At 39.8% G+C, this 23,726-nt stretch overlaps 1 protein-coding gene across 1 annotated transcript in view; it reads right to left on the bottom strand.

The window, feature by feature from the left end:
- Positions 1–23,726, bottom strand: part of eif2a (eukaryotic translation initiation factor 2A) — a 60,778-nt gene that overhangs the window by 36,493 nt on the left and 559 nt on the right. The window contains exons 2-8 of the mRNA XM_039758034.1: positions 23,143–23,212; positions 19,369–19,440; positions 19,032–19,150; positions 14,013–14,112; positions 12,631–12,713; positions 7,967–8,040; positions 7,710–7,854 (exon numbers count right to left, since the gene is read on the bottom strand). Coding sequence (XP_039613968.1) covers positions 7,710–7,854; positions 7,967–8,040; positions 12,631–12,713; positions 14,013–14,112; positions 19,032–19,150; positions 19,369–19,440; positions 23,143–23,212 — 663 coding nt within the window. The remainder of the gene's footprint in view (positions 1–7,709; positions 7,855–7,966; positions 8,041–12,630; positions 12,714–14,012; positions 14,113–19,031; positions 19,151–19,368; positions 19,441–23,142; positions 23,213–23,726) is intronic.

A 23,726-nucleotide genomic window follows, 5' to 3' on the forward strand; every position in this document is an offset into this window, starting at 1 on the left:
ATTCCTCTCCTCACAAAAAAAGCAACCTTTTCAGGGTTAAAATCACAATACATGACAGGATTACATATAATTACTGAAATTAAATGAATACTAGCTATGTTACCTAGCTTTGCCAAAGAAATGTCATAAGACAATGCACTCTGGTTATAGTGCTATCTAAGGGTATCAAAAGTACAATGTAACTAACCAAACACTTTTCTGTATACGATATTTGTAGTTTTTGTTTATATTTTTTTTAGAATTAAATCTGGAATTAATATTATTAGTTATAAAGCTTGACCATAACCTTCCTGGACCTGTACTTTACACACAGTGCTATATAATATACATTCTGTTAGCCTTCTTAATGGCTCCTGAACACTGTCTGGGAAGCTGATAGTATATAGTCCACTATGACTCCTAAATCCTTCTCATAACATGTACTTTTGATTTTCAGACCTCCCATTATGTACTCAAACCCAACATTATTACTGTCTACATGTAATATTTCACATTTACTGACATGAAATTTCATCTGCCAGAAATCTGCCCGAGCCTGTATGCTGTCCAAGTTTCCCTTTAATGATTCAATGAATTTCAGATTATCCGCCAATCCATCTTGGTATCATCTGAATACTTATGCATGCCTGTTACTTATATTCCTATCCAAATCATATAGATATAGATATAGATAGATATATTAGAAATAGCAGCGGCCCTAGCACAGACCCCGGTGGAACACCGTTCTTAACATAAGCCAATTCTGATAAGGTTCCTCGCATCATCACCCTCCGATTGCTGTGACAATACCAATTTTGCAACCATCTACAAACATCAACCTGAACGTGCACCTTTTTTTAGTTTGAAGCCTAACCTCTCGTGGCACCTTATCAAATGCTTTTTGAAAGCACTGATCATACCCTTTTGTTGCTTCCTCATAGAATTTCAGCACGTTAGTAAAACATGACCTTCCTCTTCTGAACCTATGCTGAATGTTCACTAAAACTCCTGTTCTTGCCATGTGTTGCTCAATCTTTCCCTTAATAATTCCTTCCCTTAATTTTCTTGTGCTGCATTTTAAGCATAATGTCATAAAATAATAAAATGATTAAAATAATGGGCATAAAATAATCTGCCCAATCACTCTTTTTATAGAGCAGGATAATTTTTGTCATTTTTCAGTCCTTTGGAATTCCCACAGTGCGAGTGACTTTCTAATAGTGTGCATCAAGGATTTATATATGTATTTGCTAATCTTCTTTAGAACTTAAGGGTAAATATTACCTGTCCTGGAGATGTGTTTCACTTCAACCTATTTAATCTAAGCAGTAGTTCTTCCTTTACAATTTCCAAATCACAAGTTTTTTTTCTTTATTTTTTTAATTTCCTTTTACTATTCCTGATACACTTCACCTCCACCTTGACTGTTCTTTTACTACTGAAATACTAAAAGAATCTCTTTAGATCATCTTATGCCCCATCTGCTACAATTCTCTCCAACTGTCTTGTAGCCTCCTTAATATCCTTCTTAATGGTTGCCGTCATGTTTTCGTACACCCTACGATTCACACTGGAGTTTTTAGACTTATATGCATTATACAGCCTTTTTGTTTTCCTTTGCAGCTTCTTTTTTAACTCTATTCACCAACTGCTGAGATTTTTTTAAAATTTCCTATTAACTCCAAACACACAAAACTCCATAATGACGTGAAAAAAAGTTTACTTGAGGTTTTTGCAATTTTATTAAAAATAAAAAAACTGAGAAATCACATGTACAGAAGTATTCACAGCCTTTGCTCAATACTTTGTCGATGCACCTTTGGCAGCAATTACAGCCTCAAGCCCCTCCTCGAACTGCCACCTTACCGTGGTGGAGAGGTCTGCGTGTCCCAATGATCTTAGGAGCTCTGTTGTCCGGGGCTTTATGCCCGTGGTAGGGCCACCCAAGGCAAACTGGTCCTAGGTGAGGGATGGGACAAAGAGGTTCAATAGACCTTCTATGACGAATAAAAAATTTGTACGACGTTTTCCCTCGCCCGGATGCAGGTCACTGGGGTCCCCCTCTGGAGCCAGGTCTGGAAGTGGGGCTCGATGGCGAGTGCCTGGTGGCCAGGCCTGAACCCATGGGGCTCGGCCAGGCACAGCCCAAAGAGGCAACGTGGGTCCCCCTTCTCATGGGCTCACCACCTATGGGAGGGGCCAAGGAGGTTGGGTGCAGTGTGAGTTGGGTGGTGGCCGAAGGCGGGGACCTTGGCTGTCCAATCCTCAGCTAAAGAAGCTGGCTCTTGAGACTTGGGATGTCACCTCTCTGTAGGGGACGTAGCCTGAGCTAGTGCGCAAGGTCGAGAGGTTCCGGCTAGATAAAGTCAGGCTCACCCCAAAGCACAGCTTGGACTTTGGAACCAATCTCTTTGAGAGGAGCTGGACTCTCTACCACTCTGGAGTTGCCACCGGTGAGAGGCGCCGAGCGGGTGTGGGCATACTTATTGCCCCCCAACGTGGAGCCTGTACACTGGGGTTTACCCCGGTGGACGAGAGGGTAGCTTCCCTCCGCCTTCAGGTGGGGAGACAGGTCCTGACTGTTTGTGTGTATGCGCTGAACAGCAGTTTGGAGTACCCACCCTTTTTTGGAGTCCCTGGAGGGGGTGCTAGAGGGCATACCTTCTGGGGACTCCCTCATACTGCTGGTAGACTTCAATGCTCACATAGGCAACGACAGTGAAACCTGGAAGGAAGTGATTGGGAGGAATGACCCCGAAGGATCTGAACCCGAGTGGCGTTTTGTTATTGGACTTCTGTGCTCATCACGGATTGTCCAAGAAGTCCATAACGAACACCATGTTCAAGCATAGGGGTGTTCATATGTGCACTTGGCACCAGGACACCCTAGGCCTCAGTTCGATGATCTACTTTGTGGTCGTGTCGTCGGACTTGCAGCCACATGTCTTGGACACTCGAGTGAAGAGAGGGGCGGAGCTGTTAACTGATCACCACCTGGTGGCGAGTTGGCTTCGATGGTGGGGGAGGATGCCGGTTAGTTCTGGTAAGCCAAAATGTGTTAAGGGTCTGCTGGGAACGTCTGGCAGAGCCCCCTGTCAGAAGTAGCATCAACTCCCACCTCCAGCAGAACTTCGACCATGTCCCGAGGGAGGTGGGGGACATTGAGTCCAAATGGGCCATTTTCAATGCCTCTATTGTTGAGGCAGCTGACCGGAGCTGTGGCCGTAAGGAGGTTGGTGCCTGTTGTGGCGGCAATCCCCAAACCCGTTTTGTGGACACCGGCGGTGCGGAATGCTACCGGACCCTTTTGTCCTGTGGGACTCTGGAGGCAGCTAATAGGTACCGACAGGCCAAGCAGAATGCGGCTTTGGTGGTTGCTGAGGCAAAAACTCTGGCATGGAAGGAGTTTGGGGAGGCCATGGAGAACAACTTTCGGACGGCTTCAAGGAGATTCTGATCCACCATCCGATGTCTCAGGAGTGGAAAGCAGTGCAGTTTCAACACCGTATATGGTGGGGATGGTGCGCTGCTGACCTGAACTCGGGACGTTGTGGGTCGGTGGGGGGAGTACTTCGAAGACCTCCTCAATCCCACTAACATGCCTTCCAATGAGGAAGCAGAGCCTGGGGACTCCGAAGTGGGCTGCCCCCATCTCTGGGGCGGAGGTCAAGGAGGTGGTCAAAAAAAATCCTTGGTGGCAGGGCCCCGGGGTTGGATGAGATATGCCCGGAGTTCCTCAAGGCTCTGGATGTTGTAGGACTGTCTTGGTTGACACGTCTCTGCAACATCGCATAGACATCAGGGACAGTGCCTCTGGATTGGCAGTCCAGGGTGGTGGTCCCCAACTTTAAAAAGGGGGACCAGAGGGTGTATTCCAACTACAGAGGGATCACACTCCTCAGCCTCCCTGGAAAAGTCTATTCGGGGGTTCTGGAGAGAAGGGTCTGTTGGATTGTTGAACCTCAGATTCAGGAGGAACAGTGTGGTTTTCGTACTGATCACCGAACAGTGGACCAGCTCTACACCCTTAGCAGAATCCTAGAGGGTGCATGGGAGTTTGCCCAACCAGTCTACATGTGTTTCGTGGACTTGGAAAAGACATTCGACCGTGTCCCTCGGGGAATTCTGTTGGGGTGCTCCAGGAGTACGGGGTACCGGACCCCCTGATAAGAGCTGTTCGGTCCATGTACAACCGGTGTCAGAGCTTGGTCCACATTGCCAGCAGTAAGTCAAGCCCGTTTCCAGTGAGAGTTGGACTCAGCCAGGGCTGCCCTTTGTCACCAATTCTGTTCATAACTTTTATGGACAGAATTTCTAGGCGCAGCCAGGGTGTTGAGGGGGTCCGGTTTGGTGGACTCAGGATTGGGTCACTGCTTTTTGTAGATGATGTTGTCCTGTTTGCTTCATCAGGCTGCGATCTTCAGCTCTCTCTGAATCGGTTTGCAGCTGAGTGTAAAGCGGCTGGGATGGGAATCAGCACCTCCAAATCTGAGACCATGGTCCTGAGCCGGAAAAAGGTGGAGTGCCCTCTCAGGGTTGGGGGTGGGGGGAAGAGATCCTGCCCCAAGTGGAGGAGTTCAAGTATCTCGGGGTCTTGTTCACAAGTGAGGGAAGAATGGAGCGTGAGATCGACAGGCAGATCGGTGCGGCATCCGCAGTGATGCGGGCTCTGCATCAGTCTGTCGTGGTGAAAAAGAAGCTGAGCCATAAGGCAAAGCTCTTAATTTACCAGTCCATCTACGTTCCTACCCTCACCTATGGTCATGAGCTATGGGTAGTGACTGAAAGAACGAGATTGCGAATACAAGGGGCCGAAATGAGTTTCCTCCGCAGGGTGTTTGGGCTTTCCCTTAAAAATAGGGTGAGAAGCTCAGTCATCTGGGAGGGGTACAGGGTAGAGCCGCTGCTCCTCCGCATCGAGAGGAGTCAGATGAGGTGGCTCGGGCATCTTATCAGGATGCCTCCTGGACACCTCCTTGGTGAGGTGTTCCGTGCACGTCCAACCGGGAGAAGGCCCTGGGGAAGACCCAGGGCACGCTGGAAGGACTATGTCTCCCGGTTGGCCTGGGAACGCCTTGGGATTCTCCCGGAAGAGCTAGAAGAAGTGGCCGAAGAGAGGGAAGTATGGGCCTCTCTGTTCAAGCTGCTGCCCCCGCGACCCAAACTTGGATAAGTGGAGGAGGATGTATGGATGGATACAGCTTCAAGTCTTTTAGAATATGATGCCACAAACTTGGCACACCTATCCTTGGCCAGTTTCGCCCATTCCTCTTTGCAGCACCTCTCAAGCTCCATCAGGTTGGATGGGAAAATGGCTGTGCACCGACGCTTAAGATCTCTCCAGAGATGTTCAATCGGACTCAAGTCTGGGCCACACAAGGGCATTCACAGAGTTGTCCTAAAGCCACTCCTTTGATATCTTGGCTGTGTGCTTAGGGTCGTTGTCCTGCTAAAAGATGAACCGTCACCCCAGTCTGAGGTCAAGAGTGCTCTGGAGCAGGTTTTCGCCCAGGATGTCTCTGTACATTGCTGCAGTCATCTTTCCCTTTATCCTGACTAGTCTTCCAGTTCCTGCCGCTGAAAAACATTCCCACAGCATGATGCTACCACCACCATGCTTCACTGTAGGGATGGTATTGGCCTGGTGATGAGCGGTGCCTGGTTTCCTCCAAATGTGACGCCTGGCATTCACACCAAAGAGTTCAATCTTTGTCTCATCAGACCAGAGAATTTTGTTTCTCATGGTCTGAGAGTCCTTCAGGTGCCTTTTGGCAAACTCCTGGCAGGCTGCCATGTGCCTTTTACTAAGGAGTGGCTTCCGTCTGGCCACCCTACCATACAGGCCTGACTGGTGGATTGCTGCAGAGATTGTTGTCCTTCTGGAAGGTTCTCCTCTCTCCACAGAGGACCTCTGGAGCTCTGACAGAGTGACCATCAGGTTCTTGGTCACCTCCCTGACTAAGGCCCTTCTCCCCCAATCGCTCAGTTTAGATGGCCGACCAGCTCGAGGAAGAGTCCTGGTGGTTTCAAACTTCTTCCACTTATGGATGACGGAGGCCACTGTGCTCATTGGAACCTTCACAAGCAGCAGTAATTTTTCTGTAACCTTCCCCAGATTTGGGCCTTGAGACAATCCTGTCTAAAAGGTCTACAGACAATTCCTTTGACTTCATCCTTGGTATGTGCTCTGACATGAACTGTCAACTGTGGGACCTTATATAGACAGGTGTGTGCCTTTCCAAATCAACTCCAATCAACTGAATTTACCACAGGTGGACTCCAACTAAGCTGCAGAAACATCTCAAGGATGATCAGGGGAAACAGGATGCACCTGAGCTCAATTTTGAGCTTCATGGCAAAGGCTGTGAATACTTATGAACATGTGATTTCTCTTTTTTTTTAATAAATTTGCAAAAACCTCAAGTAAACTTTTTTCACTTTGTCATTATGGGGTGTTGTTTGTATAATTCTGAGGGAAAAAATGAATTTAATCCATTTTGCAATAAGGCTGTAACATAACAAAATGTGGAAAAAGTAATGCACTGTGAATATTTCCAGATGTACTGTGTGTATGTATATGTATATATACTGTATATATAGCTCAGTTCACAAACTTCTCGGTACATGTACAAACCCTTTCGGTTTGTACATGTTCAGTCTCTCCCTGTGCATTTCCTGTGTTGCGAACGAGTGAGCGAGAGAGAGAGAGCGACACACACACACACACACAGGTGCGCGAGAGAGACACACACACAGGCGTCGGAGAGAGAGAGAGAGACACACACACACACACAGGCGCGAGAGAGAGACACACACAGGCGCGAGAGAGAGACACACACACACAGGCGCGGGGGAGAGAGAGAGACACACAGGCGGGAGAGAGAGAGAGAGAGACACACAGGTGTGCGAGAGAGGCGCGCGCAAGAGAGAGAGAGAGGCGCAGCGCGCAAGAGAGAGAGAGAGAGAGAGCAGCGCCTCAAGAGAGAGAGAGAGCGCAGCAGCAAAGAGAGAGAGAGCGCGCAGCAGCAGCAAGAGAGAGAGAGAGAGCGCGCTAGCCAAGAGAGAGAGGCGCACAGACACTCCAGGCTCACCAAAGAGAGACACATGCACACACGAAAGAGAGAGAGAGCGAGCGAGCGAGCGAGGGAGGGCTGGATGCATAAGGTAGAAAAGGCTTGTTTTTGTTTTCAGTTCTGTTTACAGCGATCAGTTCATAGCGTGCATTGTGCCAATGTTACTTTTCTTGGTGGTTTATTAAACTACGGATTTTTATGTAGGCATTTTCCTGTATCTATCACCTGATGCTGCATTTAATATATGGCAGTGTAGTCGTAGTCTGTTATTGGTACTGTAATATGGACAATTAATTTTAATTCGTACCTGCATTAGATACAGAATATAAACTATTATATACTATAAACTATTAAGACATAATCAGTGGTCAGATACTGCAAACGTGCTTGAAATGATAATACTCAATACTGTATAATGTTTCATGGTCTTGCACACAAAAATGCAAAATACATTTTTTCACCCTGTAAGGAATACATTCATCAATAACACTGTTATTATACAGTAAAGATTTGGCACCAACATTACTACAAGGTATATAAAAACTGTACTGTTCATTAAAACATGTACAAAAAGCAGAACTATCAAAAGGAAGACTGAAGAATTCAAATTTTCCAAATGAGACATGTCTCTCTCATGAAATTAAGTGACAAGCATACCCTTCTTGTTCCATAGCATCTCCACACTGTCTGCTTTAAAGAAGCTTTTATTAGCTAAAGCAGTTGTTGGCCCCCCAAAATTTGGATACTGGTACAATCGAACAAAGGAAGGGCCACCTTTGCTCCCTGGCACATAGACTGCCACCTTCAGAAAAGGACAAAAAAAAAAAAAAAGGAAAAGAAAATGGAAAAAATTACCTTTGGAAATATTAGGAATCTTTAAGGCAAATTAATCTATAGCAAAAGAAAATACAAACTTTGCTTGGTTGTGATCCAGGAGAAAGGACAAACCCTGAAACTTTCTGCAAATGAAGCTTATTTGCAATAGTATCTGCAGAAAAAGAAGACCAAAAAACAAGTGTTAATTCAAAACCAAAAGTAAATTAAAGACATGTATAAAGATGTAGATATTACAGTTGCAATTAATACTGACTCATTTGATCAGTCATAAGTCATCAGCATAATTTAAAATACCAAGCTCTTTGTAGATTAAAAAAAAAAAAAATTAATGATATACAAAAAATTCGGGTTTAAATTATGGATTCCTTAGAGAATATTCATCCATTAACTAACCTTAAAGTCTACTAGAATTACATTAAGCATTTAAGCAAAAAGTAGGGAGAATTAATTTCCTATCTTGTTTATAGAGTTATACTTTTTTGTGCGTGTTATAGGTTTTAGGAAAAAGAGGTCAAAATTCAGCAATTTTTTTTATATATCTTGGTAGTCTGGATTTAAGAAAGAAAGACGGAGAGAGAGAGAGAAAGAAAAAAGAAAGAAACAGAGAGAAAGAAAGACATCCGCCACGTCATCTCAGTTGCGAGAAGCAGATCATAGATATGTTGTATAGTACCTGCCAAATACAAAGAGTACACAACACCTGTTTCACCCTAATTGGGGTCTGGCCAGCCAACAACAAGCGTTACCTAATCGTTAAGCACCCAAGTAATCAGATTGTGAATCAGACCTATGAATGTAATACTCTGATCTTCACGCTGTCGAGTAAGCGAACCAGCAGCCCTGGCACAACGTCAGAGGCTTTGCCTCAGGAGCTGACATCTGTGGTTTGATCCCCATGTAGGGAAGCAAATTAGGGCGAAACACTTGTCATGTCTCTTTCACAGGTAAACAACGAACATGTACTCACCCTTCTAAAAGAAAATCTTATTCATTGGACCAAGCCGTCTACTTCAGTTGCTACATTTGACACCTGTGTTCTGACACCTTTTTCTCAAGGCAAGCATGAACTTTTTTTTTGCTCTTCTGTGGGATTTTACCAAACAGACTAGCCTTCACTCCCCACAAGCATCAATGAGCCTTGGTGAACAAGCAAAAGGATAATGGCCTCCCATTTGTCCTTCCTTGGACTACTTTTAGTTGATACTAACCACTGCATACCAGGAACACCACACAAGTTCTGCCATTTTAGGAATGTTCCGACCCAGTTGTCTAGCTATCAGAATCTGAATCTTGTCAAAGTTGCCTTCACCTTCAAGAACTGACCATTCATTTGCTGCCTAATGTATCCCATCCCTTGACAGATGCCACTGTCTATATGAATTAAGAACAGCCACTGCTGTGTTGTACATGTATTTGTATTGTCTCTTTTGTCTAGTTTTTCATGTTGATATAGAAGCAATTAAATTCTGCTGCAGCCCGTACATTTATCAAGTAACTGCATTACTATGATTCTTAAATCAAGTGTGGTTTGGTTGCCTTGATTTAAGTGTAAATCTCTAGCTACTGACAATAGTAAGAAAAATATCTCCAAAAAAAAAAAAAAAATCTATGGACTAACTTGAATCAATCTGCTCCTCTTAACCAGAGAGTGTTGAACAAGTAATCCAAAACATAAAGCATTATTTGCATTCAGCCCACTGATGTTTACTAATGAGGTTAACAAATAAAAGTTGCAGCATGACTACAGAGGTTTATAAATAATATCTCATCTGCCATGAAGTACACTGCTCACAAAATTAAGGGAACACTTAATCATCACAGTCAACACTAAGTCAATTAAACTTCAGGGATATCAGTCTGTCCAGTTAAGAAGCATAAGCAATTGTAAATCAACTTTACCTTCTTTGGTGCAAATGAAAGTGACAACAGGTACAGTGGAGAGGCAACAGCAAGATAACCCCCAAAAAGGGAATGATTTTTGCAGGTGGTGGCTACAGGCAATTGCTCTCTCCTTATCCTTCCCGACTGATTCTTCTCTATTTTTGTATTTTGCTTGTGGCATTGTCACTACTTGGCATGAGGCAGTATCTGCAGCCAATTCAAGTTGCAAAGCTCCTCCATTATGGCACATCTATCTATGACATCACAAGAGTGTCTCCCAGCACAGTCTGAAGAGGATGGAGGGGATACCAGGAGACGGGCCATTAAAACACACTAGGAGAGCTGGACAAAGTCTTACAAAGGCATCAACCCAGAAGAAACACCGGTATCTGCCCCTTTGTGCAAGGAGGAACAGGAGGAGCACTGCCAAAGCCCTATCAAATGATCTCCAGATGGCTATCCCATGAGGGTGTCACTGTGTAGCTTGATTGGCATTCACCAGAAAATACCACAATTGCAGGTTCCAACACTGGCATCCCATTCTCTTCACACATGAGAGCAGGATCACTTTGAGCACATGTGACAGAGGCTGGATATACCATGGTGAACATTATGCAGCCTGCAACATCACCCAGCATGACCAGTTTGGTAGATGGGGCAGTGATGGTCTGGGTTGCACAGACCTCCACATGCTCAACAGCAGTACCCTGACTGCTATTAGGTACTGGGATTAAATCCTCAAAGCCATTGTCAGACTTTATACTGGTGAAGTGGGCCCTGGGCTCCTCCTGGTGCAGGACAATACCCATCCCCATGTGGCCAGTGTGTGTGGGGAGTTCCAGGATGACAAAGGCACTTATGTTATTTACTGGCCCACATGTTCCCCAGATCTGAATCAAACTGACAACCTCTGGGATGTTTATTGGTGCATCTGATGCCACCAAGTAGCACCACAGACTGCCCAGGAGCTCACTCATGCCCTGATCCAGGTCTTGGAGGAGATCTCCCAGGACACCATCTGCCTTCTCATCAGGAGCATGCCCAGACATTGCCAGGAATACATGAAGGCATGTGGGGACGCACACACTACTGAGCCACATTAAGAGCTGCAGTGATGAAATTCAGAAAAGTTAGATTAGCCCGTGATTACAACTTTTTACTTTGCATTTTGGTGTGATGTTAATTCCAGCCCTCAATGGGTTGGTGATTGTGATTTTGGTTTCTATTGACTGTTGTTGCATCGCTTTTCCTCAACTAGTTACACAGTATTACTTAGTAAAGATTTTTCCATTGAATTTTTTGTTCATCAAGATCTGATATGTGATTTAAGTGTTCCCTTAATATTTTTTAGCAGAATGAAAAATTGCTTCCCGAATCAAATTTATGCCTAGTTTATAATGCAATAAGAAAACAACTTAAAAACACATTGCCATCTATATAATCCAGTTAAAATATAATCAAGCTCCATGTCTATGAAAAGTCTTAGAAGAATAAACCAAGAGTTTTGGTGACATCCAAGTCTGTGGACTTGATTCTGTGATTTGCAACCCAACAAAATGTACTTTAACTTCATCTTATTATGTATGGTAACATGCATGCTTACAAAATTATTCATATTACTCTGAAACAATGTAAAAAATAGTACATAGAGGAAAAAATAATGAATACATAGTGTCAATTTTCATTAAATATCCAAGCTCAAGTACAGTACAATCCCTCTTAACTGGCCTCGCATTAACCGGCCGACGGATTAACCGGCCTGTTAAAATAAAATAAAATAAAATGAAATAAAATTTTTTAAGCCGGAGTTCTTCTTTATATTATACTTCCTTCTTTCATGGAAGGTGAGAGGGCTCCTACGCTCAGAGTGATTTCCATTTACATATGTCTTTATGAATTTTCCACTGTGCCTTCTTTCTACCTGGTGGCTCCCCTGCTTCTCCCATCGGGCTTCGCAACAGGGGAGTCACCCTACCTGCAGGTGCAGCTGCCTTCCACATTGGTCTGGTAACCCTTCGATCCCTGGCTATGTCAGGCTCCATCCGGACCGAGACTTGGGTTCTTTCCCCATGCTGGGGCTAAACCAGCCCAAAGCCTTCACGACTGCTGCTGCCTTTCGACGGCCAGTCGTCCTCAATACCGGTCACTCCAGCTCTGTGATCGCTAAGCGGGACCGACCGCTTTCTTCAGCCCCACCGAGTGTCGGCCAAACACTCATCTGCAGGGGTTCACCTCCCAGCGGCCTCCTTTGCTCCACTGAATCTCCTCTCTCTTGCTCTCCAGCACCGGTTTTCCTCTATCTGCTTCCTTCTCCATTAACCTCCCGCTACACCACACCGTCCAGTCGTTGTACGAGAAAAAAACCCGTGTGTGAAATCGTAGATGAAGCCTTGCGGATATAGTTTCTTCAGGAACGTCGAAGAGGTACAGTACATACCTTAGAAATATATTTTTTTTTTACATGAAAATAGGTATGCGTCGGATTAACCGGCCAAAATGGCAACCGGCTATGGGTCCAGTCCCGAGGTGGCCGGTTAAGAGGGATTGTACTGCATACAGCAAAAATTGCAATTTTGCCTTCAAAGGTCAGCCCCCAGTGTCACAATTTAAGTGATTTGCTTTAAATGTACACATTGCTGTACAAAATGTTGTATAAACCCAAAAAATAATAATGTGCATTTCTTTCAGCTACTTATTTACTTAAATACTGTGAAAGGCTGTTTTATAGCTATTAGAAAATAAAAACGAATTTATCAAAAAAAATAAATAAATAAATAAATAAATAAAAACACTAATCCTATAACTAAACAATTAAATTTGATGAAAAAAAATGAATACTACATGAAATAATACTGCTTACCAAACTGGTTATTCTCAAAGAAGTGTAATTCATTATTTACATTTCTAACACTAATGCTTTCATCATCTGACCAAACAGGACACCTAAAACAAACAAAAACAAAACTGCTGTTCAGAAGCATTTTACAATAACATTAAAAAATAATTAGATAATGAAACCATTTATTTGAAATGTTAAAAACAAACGGCAGGGAAAAAAAATTATAAAACACATTACAGTATCTAGTTTATCATTGAGTATATTCTTATAAACTTAAGTATACTTGGAATGTTGGGAAAAATATTAACTTGGTCACTAATTGTTATATAAATGCCTAAAATTTGAAAGACATGAGGTAGCTAGCAGAAGTGCAACATGGCCATGAACAAGTCAAACTTTACATACTATATCTGCTTTAAAGTCCCAAATCACCAATCTCATAGCTATTCAACAAGCACTCTAAAGTTCACATCCCAGGAACAATGAGAAATTCTTTCTATAACCATAAAGACTGTCATGGCCCAAGCCACATTGCCACCTTTTAAAGACATAAAAATCAACAGGCCTTCATTTATTTTGTTTGGACAACAACAATTATTTTTCTTGCCTAAAGGATTACAGAAGGATCAAAACTCTGCAGTCAGAGCCCTTATTGACACCAAAAATGTAAAACATTCCCTGGTTTTACAGCCTAAAATAAAGCATCAGTGACTGACAAAAGCTGTACATTTCACTTTAGAATATGGTGAAAAATATAATTTCTTCACCATTCTTTAACCTGTTTGATTTCTTAGATTATTAAATGCCGGCCTTTTATCATTTTAAAGCCCATTATAAGCCTCTTAGAGAGTTTTACAGAGTCAAATGAGCACTTTCTGACAGATCAATTCATAAGGCCCTCTGTTAATGCACAAATTTCCCAAAAGCCCATTTTATATCTTATTTTGCCCACAGTTGTTTTTTGTTTCAACCATCTAATTTTATACCTGCTTTACTGAAGCTTACTATTCAGTGATATTTATTGACCCACTACCTTCATCCTTTTACTATGTTCAGTACATTTAGAACCTTTTTTTAAATTGGGAGTCTCTTCTAAGAATTTATTTCCCTTATTGTCTATTAGACTTATCTAGTTGCCATAATTTTTATTATGTATCTTAAGTGTGTTATAATGATGTTCTCTTTGCAAAGTGCTACATACAATAAAGATCAACTGTCAAAAGCAGATGTAAATACGTTTCAGGTAAAAGTCACAACATTGCATGGAACAGCACCACCTCAGTTGGGAATTTTTTCAAATTTAAATAGATTAAGCATGCTTCCAATGGAATTCTTAAGCATTTTACAATTATACAGTAAGTTTTCCTTATAACAAGCACCATTAAGTAGTTGGTGATATTTACCAGTTTTCACGATTCTTTTGATAAAAAGACTTAACACAAGCTCCTGTCTGAACATTCCACAAGTGAAGGTTTTGATCTCCTTGTGCAGTTTCTTTTGATTCTAGATGAGAAAAAAGTACTATACATTAAGACAAGCATATTACTTATCCCAGAGTACATTCACAAAAATGTAAAGCGTCATCCTTCTTTAATGCCTTTGTATACATTCTACGATATGCATTCCTATTATGATTTTCTCTCTCATCATATTAATTTTTTTACATTTTTCCGACAAAATTTTAAATTGACTACATATCAAGTGAAGTCCTTAGCCATTTACATGTTTATCTAAAACAATGGTTTACCTTGCCCTGTTTAATTCCAACCAAGTCTTCAATATATATACTTTTAGATTGATGTAAATATACATAAAATGCACCTGAACAAATTCCTGTCATTTTGACATTCATAGTACTTTACTGTATCTCTTTTGTATTTTTAACTACTGTATGAAGTACTAGAAAACAAAAAGAAAAACTAATATGATACAGAAAAAAAAAGTTCAGCACATTTGATTTTCAGATGAGTAATGCCTTAGACAAGAGCAATACAAGAGTTTTTCCACACATATACTCTATATGATACATAACAGTTCACACCACTATTCGAAAAATCAAATTGCAGTCCTTTAATGTGTACTCTGAAAATGTATTAAAAAAACAAACAAACACTACTACACTTTATACTATGCACTACATGATTATTTTGGCCATCCCAAAATAATTTGTCACTTTTATAAATACTTCAGTTTTTTGCTTCTTGGCATTTAGTATATAGGTTTTCCTACAAAATTAGCCTGTTTAGAAGTATGAAAATATTTTAGATAAAAGTATTTCTCACTGTAGAATATAACTCTTATTTTCCCACAAGATAATTTTATCTGTTTACACCTCCAATTATACAGTATATGCAATCAGACAATATGTAAGCATTACATTCTTCATAAATTATGAAATGTATGAAAATAGCTACAATACTCCTTACTTCTCTTTGGAGTATTTTCTTAAAATTAAAAATCCTTTCTGATTACATAATAATTTAATTCCATGGAACATATAGCTATTATACCACAAAATATAACACCTTTGAAACAGAGTATATTTGGAAAAAAATTAACACACAGTATCCAGAAAAGAGGGGTGTAAATAAAACAATGAAGCTATAGCTGTACAGAACATTCAGAAAATCTCTTTTAGGATACAATGTAATGTTCTAATCGTTGCACTACAGAAAATGACAGTAAAGAAAACATCATCCTTCAGAAAAAGAAAGACTAATAGCAAATACTTGCATTAGAAGACTTAACCATAAGTTGTAAACAATACACACTATCATAAAAAATCATTACAATCAAACAGACTCTGGAAGTAACTTCATATAAAAAAAACCCCTCATCATTCAACACATTAATGCAGAGAGAGAGATTCTGAGCAAATGATAGATGCAAGCAATGTGAGAAGAATCCCGCAGCACACGTGTTTCAAAACATCAGTCAGATTTAAAATTTTTACGAACAGACAGGTACAATTGTAATCTTTACTTACAACATTATAAGAACAACTACTTTGTTGTTTTGCTGAATTTTAATTATACTGTCAAAAGTTATTTATTGCAAAAAATTAACTACAAACTTAGCAAACATCTCTTCAAAATACAATCCTGGCCTGTTGATAAGCTGATTTCTCAAGCTACAATTAAATTTTCTCTCTTCAACCAAAAAGCAAAAGTTCAATACATGTAAACATTTAACAACTCATTTTAAGTTACTTTTTTTTATTTAACAATTATTTTAGCTTCTATAAGGGTACTCTGTACATCCTGGCACTAGAAAGGCCATTTCTTGCCTTAACCTTTCTAAATACAAAATACCAGGAGAAATTAGTAATAGTTTTAAAGGATATTAAAAAGAATTAAATACCTTCTTCATACAAAAGGTTATTACCTGGGAATGTATGGCACCGCAAAGGACTTACTGCAAACTTCTCAAGTAATGTTTAAGTCTTGGGTATTGCATATTATTTAAGTTAAAAGCATGACAAAGCAAAAAACATTGTGTAGCTTCCCATTTCAAATGGGAACAACACACGGGAAATTACTATAAATCTTGACACTTGCAAGCAAGTTTATACTAAATGAAGGTGGAACAGTTCATGACAACATCAGTCATTAATGTATACAAAAGTATTAAGCAAAAATGAGCATCAGCTCACCGTACAAAAAAAGAAAAATAAATAATCCCATCCACCATGTTTTCTTTCCACCACTCACACATTCATTTCACTAATTTCTGAGCACACATAATTTTGCTAGAATAATTAAGTATGAATCCTGTACAGCACCTAATGTCCAATGATCTGCAAAACGTCATGTACCTTAAAGATTTTGTCACACAACATACTGGTATACCAGCTTGATATCTATGGACAGCCTTTACTGGCCATTTGATAAAGCCAATATTCACATTCACTAGAATTGTATTCATTTCATTGGTACTGTTTGTTCTATGCCATTTCTTGGTACCTCTTTTACACAACACACTATTGCAGTCCATAACACTCCAGATTCCAGTTTCTCCACATATTATTTAGGGTTTAATACCCGATTTAGAAAAGCAAAGTAAAAATTCATGATATTCACTATCAAGGAGTACAATTAAGATATTTGTCTCCTTTTTGTTATGCTGCTAGGTAATGAGAAATGTGTCTATTTTTTTTTCTTCAAGAGAGAAGAAAGGCAGGGGTTTTAAAGTAATGCAGTAATTTAACCTTCTTGGCGCTAACACTGAACAAGACTCAGGCTCAGAATTTTATGTGACTATGGTTAAACCCGGTACAGGGTTATGTATAATTATATGCTTTATAGTGTTAAGCCTGAATAACTCTCAGGACAATATTCTGCTGCAATCTAGTGGATGAAATAACATCATGCTGTGGAAAAAAAGGAATATTTATATGCTTTCTGTAACTGTATGGCAACTCTAAAGTAACTCATCAATATTCATGAGTAGGGTTGAGCCTTCAACAAAAAAACGCATAGGCAAACAAAAAGCCTTAAAGGCAGTTAAGAATGAACTGAAAGTGAATCTTGCTCATATCAAGCATGATGGTGTGAACTGGTCATCAGACATTGACACAAAAAGTGAAACTCATGCACGATATTGCACTGTACAACTGAACCGTCATGACATGCCCAGGGAATTCTGTCATGTTAGTCTTCTTCATGGTATTAGAGTAGCTACGTGACAAAAGGCAAAATAATTGCAATAGCCTGCTACTAGGGGTGCACTGATTATGCAGGTCAGGCAACAACATTTTACCCTCTTAAGTGCAAGCAACAGAACAAACATAAGGAAATTGTGCAAAGAAACATGCTTCCACTATCCCAAATGCAACATCGGGATGTTCACTTGCGACTGTTTTAAAATGTATCATACAAAGGACGTGTACTAAATCTGCATTAGGACAGCAGTGGACATCAGATGTAACTTTTCTACTGAATTTATTTTTGGTAGTTACAGATGTGTTATGTGAAATAACTTTTTCTTGTGGAAAATAATTCAATATTTTGGCTAATTTTCCTGGGGTAAACATAAAACTAAAATGGCCACAGTAAGGAAGACAAAGTTTGAGGTAGGATAGTCCATACTACATACAAGTAGGAATTTCACAGTACTCTGTACATATGATTAAAATGACCCTATAAATCAATTATGGTACTTGTTTTAGCAAATTAATATGATCTGTAGCAGTCAAATACCTATATTCATTGCCTATATCTTTAATGCTGAGCAGTACTCTTACTCATTATGCATTTTACTGTCATGCAAGCAATACCAAAATGTATTTAAAAAAAAAAAAAAAGACTGGCTACTTCAGTCATTTTTGAGATACCCTGACACCCACCCCAAGAATTTCTGCTTGCAAAGCATTCCACTACAGTATTTCTACTGTACTTACCCTATATAACACAGTAACATATCTGGGGGAGAGAAAAACACCTTTATAATTTTTTTTCCATAAACTGGTGATTAGGGTGAGGGTAGACATGACTGAGTACAAGCCAAAAGGGCACTGTCCAAGGGAAAATTAAGAATCACCTGACTAGTCTATTATATCACTAATCCAGTACACTTTCTAATAAGAATATAATTAATTATGTATTTTTTGTTGGGTGCAATAGTGGTACTCGCGGTGTGGAAGCAGTGGGATCCTGCCTCAGTCATTATCTCTGTGTATAATCTGCATGTTCTTCTCATATCTGCACAAGGGTTTTCTGCCACATCAGAAAAGCATGCACTATGTGAGCTGTTACTTGCAAATAACCCAAAGTGGGCATGTATCTTCTTATTCTTAGTTAGGTTGCTCCCTCGTTCTATTTGATGCTGCTGGCATGAGCCCTACTTTTAGCAACCTTACAAATAGAAGGTTAGTGAAAATGGTTGAATTAAAAAACATTTTTGATTTTTGCTAGATGTCATGTATTTCACAGTAGTTGAATTATTTATACCTATAAAGGGAAAAAAATACTCGGTCCTGTCTGTGTATGGCTGAACACAACAGTGTACTGTACAAAATGTACAGTGTACATTTTTATCATGTTCATAAACTGTATACATATAAAACAGGTGGTGGAAAGTATATGTTAATAACCAGCATTGTCTTTTTTTGTTTGTTTAGCATGGTGGTGCCACACACGTAGCCCTAGCACAATCTCAAAATCAACAACTACTGAAGCACTTGTGAAAGGTAAAGTGATTGGTATAGGAGAATGGATTTTTCAAAATGAAAACTCAAAGGTAAAAGATGTGAAATCAAGATTATTTAAGATTTAAATAGGTTGCCACAGGTTTTAATGAACATGCAGTTATGAACACAATAAATATCAAAATCCTTGGTGTTTCTAACAAACAAGGAAGCAATTTTAAAAAATACAATGAAAATGAATAGGAGATCACAAAAAATACATAAGTTAAATGCTTACTTGAATACAAATTCCATGTTGCGAGGATTGTGCCTTTAGGAGAAAATTCTACAGCAGTTACCTTTGGCACATCTATCGACCATAGCATTCTCCCATCTGCTACTTTAAAAGCATGTAATCTGGGAATGATAGTAAAATTTTACAAAACAATGTATTTTATGTTAATTAATATACATGAATGGAATAGAATACATCCAAGAGAAAGAGATATACTGAAAAGAGTATTATTAATGTACAGTATATGCTATATGCATGCATTAAAAATATTTTGGGATACATTACAAAAAGAAGCAAAGAAACAAATTCTGGCCGACTTTTTAATAAATATTTAACTTACTTCTCAGTAGTGCCCCAAGAAAATAGAGACCCATCTCTGCTAAAGGTGAAACAAGTGCATACTTGCTTATCTCTGTAATTTAATAAAAGAAAGTTATTCTAATATAACTCAAAACAAGAAACTTTTCACATCCTAGTTGTTAAAAAAATATATATAAATGTAACAGGTGAACATAACTTTTTCTTATTTTGTTATTAGACAAAGAATTGTTGTTAAAACATATATGGAAGGTTTAATTTTCGTTGCCCATGACTGACATCAAGTAGAAAAATCCGAAGAAACCTAATAAAAAGCTGTTAACTAATAAGATGGGTCAATACATTACGTGAATGAAAAAAGGGAAAACAAATGTAATCATTTCTTAATCCTTTAACAAGGTGTCAGTTTTTAAACTCTGCCTTAAAGATGAAGTGAAGTTTTTTCTTCACAATCATGATAGAGCTGAAGTCTTAAATTTACATACGCTTAGGGCGAATTCTTTAAAACTCACTTTACTACTCCTCTACAGATTTTATGCAGGTAAGTATTTTTTTCCAACAGTATTCACAGACAGATTATTTCACTTTTTATTGACTAGATCACAATTCCAGTGGGACACAAGTTTAAATACACTTTGTTAACTGTGCCCTTAAACAGCTTGGGAAATTCCAAAAAATGATGTCAAGCCTTCAGGAAATTAGACAATTAACTTCTGATTGCCAAATAGCCTACTTTGATTTAACATGTGGATGTAGGTTAAGGCCTACCATCAAACGCACTGCCTTTACTTGACATAATGGGAAAATCAAAAGAAATCAGCCAAGACTTCAGGAAAAAAAAAAATTGTGGACCTCCGCAAATCTGGTTCATCAATGGGAACAATTTTCAAACATCTGAAGGTTCCACGTTCATCTATGCAAACAATAATACGCAAGTATAAACATGGAACCATACAGCCATTATAAAGCTCAGGAAGGAGATGCATTCTCTCTCCTAAGGAAGAGCATATATGACATGAAAAGTGTAAATCAATCCCAGAACAGCAGCAGAGGACCTTGTGAAGATGCTGGAGGAAACAGGCAGACAAACAACTATATCCACAGTAAAACGATTCCTATATCGACATAACCAGAGAGGCTGCTCAGCAAGGAAAAAGCCACTGGTCCACAACTGCCATAAAAAAAGCCAGACTACACTTTGAAATGGCACATGGGGACAAAGACCTTACTTTTCTAGAGACATGTCCTCTGGTCTGATGAATCCAGGATCAAACCATTTGGCCATAATGACCATCATTTTGGCCATGTTTGGAGGAAAAAAGGTGGGTCTTGCAAGCCAAAGAACGCAATCCCAACCATCAAGAATTGGGGTGCTTTCCTGAAGGAAGGATTGGTGCACTTCACAAAACAGATGGCATTATAAGGAAGGAAAATTATGTAGATACACTGCAGCAACATCTGAAGAGCTCAACAAGGACTTTGAAGCTCTTTTACAGAAAGGTCTTACAAATGGACAATTATCCCAAGCAAAGCATACCTCCAAAGTTGTGGCAAAATGACTTATGTAAAACAAAGTCAAAGTATTGGTGTGGCCATCACAAAGCAGAACCAAAAAAGTGTGTGCAAGCAAGGAGGCCCACAAACCTGTCCCAGTTTCAACAGTTCTGACTGGAGGAATGGGTGAAAATTCCAGCAACTTATTGTAAGGACCTCGTTGAAGGCTACCCAAAATGTCTAGCTTAAGTTCAACAATTTAGAAGTAATGGTACCAAATATTAAAAGTGTATGTAAACTTGTGACCCACTGGAATTGCGATAATAGTTAATAAAAAGTTAAATAATCTGTCTGTGAACATTGTTTGAAAAGATTACTTTGCTCTGTATAAAGTAAATGTATTAAATTATACACTAAATTTATTGTTTGTAAGTATAAAATCTGTGCAGGGGGTTATTAAAGGATTAAAGAATTCACCCAAAGTGTATGCAAACTTCTGACTTCAACAGTATATATTTGTTTCTACAGGATATTGCATTTTAAAATGAAGCAAACTCTACAGATTTTAAAAAATGACTAGCCTGCTCTTGTATATTATAATGGACCTAAAAGATACCAGAGTCTCAATGTGACAACAAACTTTAAAACACAACAAAAATGCCCACTTTTCAAGCAAAAACTGTTGAGTACCAATCTGCATCTTAAGATCCACAAATACTGCCAAACAGCATATGCTTATTGTTTTAAGAAAGAGAGGGGGGGAAAAAAGCAAAAAGAACATCGCTGTTGTGAAATTCAGCCATTTTAAATGGAAATCAGCTGTGCACCTCACTTTATGAAGTTCATCTTCCTCTTTGGCAGAGCAGCATCTTTCATGCCGGGGCCTGGATTCACTTCAGAAATTAATAGCCAAGCACCAATATTGATAATGAGTGTTGATGCTCAGATGTGAATTGCTGCCTCTGATCTGTAGACAATCATATAATAACTGAAAAATTCACTATTGCTTGCATCCTTTCAACTATATGACTGCTTTTTTCTTTACTTCACAAAAATACTGCCTGCTGCCACTGAACTAAAAATGTATGGGTGTGCGTCAGTGAGCGAGAATATTCTGTAAGCACATAGGCAGGGCTTAAAGTGCTGTGGTATGCCGTACCTTCATTTTTGTGCATCAGTGGCAGAGAACTTTCTACTAGCGCTCTCAAAACTGCAAGAGCTCCAAGTGTAAAATTTCTAACATTGCAAGGAGGATCAAGCAGGCTAAGCAGACTGTAATGACAGTTATAAGCTTACACTTCAAACACTCCACGTAGCATGTAATCAAGTGACAGGAGCTGAACAGATATGACAGCCATCCATCTATCCATCTTCCTAACCCGCTTTTTCCCGGCAGGCTTACGGTACAGCTGGTGACTTTCCTAGATAGCAACATACGCAAGGCAGGCACAATTCCCAGACTGAGAGCCAATCCATCACTGGGTTATCACGCACACACACACACTCTATAGGGTCATTTTAGCAATGCCACTCTACCTAACAATGCATTTGTTTGGACTATGGACTGGGGGAGGAAACTGGAGCACCTAGGGAGAACATGCAAACTCCACACAAGGAACACCCAGGACACAATACTATTCTACGTCACTGCAAGAGAGCAGCACTATCAGTGTGTTTCCTAATAATAACAATAATCTATAAATCCATCCGTTCTCCTAAACTGCCTATCCATGGCAGGGTTCACAGGGCAGCTGGAGCCTATCCTAGCAATCACCGGGTGCAAGGCACCTGTAAAATAATAATGTTCGAACAAATAATAACATTCTAATAACAATAATATAATAGTTGTCCTCAATATCTTCAACTCATTAATCTATTAATTTATTTTCTGTTTGCAATAGGTGGAGAATCTGGTGCATTTGGAGGAAAGCAAAGCACACAAAGGAAGAACATGCAAACTAAATTCAGTTAAGACCCAGGACATTAACTCCATTGGGTTGTCTTAACAGCATATTTGGCCCCTGGGCATAGTAGTGCACTGGAGCCCCTATTTTGATAGCCAAACAGCAACATACCTGGGCATCAGAAACATCATGGACCCCTGGCCAGTGCCCATACATCAAGATGGCCCTGCGTAGTGCAAGGCAGCAGCACTACCACTGCAAAACCATGCCACCTTTCATTAAATATAACAGGCCTATTTAGTAATACAAAAATAATGTATCGGGCCTATTTAATAATACAAAATATAATAAATGATCACTCTAGCTACAAAACACGTAAGAGAAAAAAGGATGATTACCTCTGGAAGGAAGTGTTTTCAGAACATAGTGGAGGTCCATTTTGCATAAATATTCCTTCTGTACCCCTGACTGATATAAAAATAATCGGAAAAGAGGTATAAGTACACGTTTTAAAAATACCAAGTCCTTTCCAGCAGTCTGTTAACTTTTTAAACGTCTAGTCTTTTTGTAATACCTGAAGTCTTAACAAACCCTGGTGTAATGAAATCGTTAAAAATCGTACTCGAAATCTGGCTGTAGTCCGACACTAAAAATAAAACTTTGTTTTAGTGCGGTGCGTTGTTCCTCTTTCATAAATACACGTGTAAGAGGTTCTTGTCAAAAACATTGTAAACATTCGGTATACTGGGCAGCTCTAACATACAGTGTCTGACATTCATGATGTAATCTTCGGTACCCTCGCTTTACCAAGCTACGTGCACGCTTAAAAGTGTGGTTCAGGTCTAAAAAATTAAAATACATAATATACATATATTAATGGCAAGTCGACGTTAAGATGAGTATTTAACAGACTCTGCCTACAAGGTTTTACTCTAGTCTCGGACTCGGAATAAAACCAGTGAAGATGACAGCAATCCACAGT

The sequence above is a fragment of the Polypterus senegalus genome, chromosome 1 (genome assembly GCF_016835505.1).
Source record: "Polypterus senegalus isolate Bchr_013 chromosome 1, ASM1683550v1, whole genome shotgun sequence".
Classification (NCBI taxonomy): Eukaryota; Metazoa; Chordata; class Cladistia; order Polypteriformes; family Polypteridae; genus Polypterus; species Polypterus senegalus.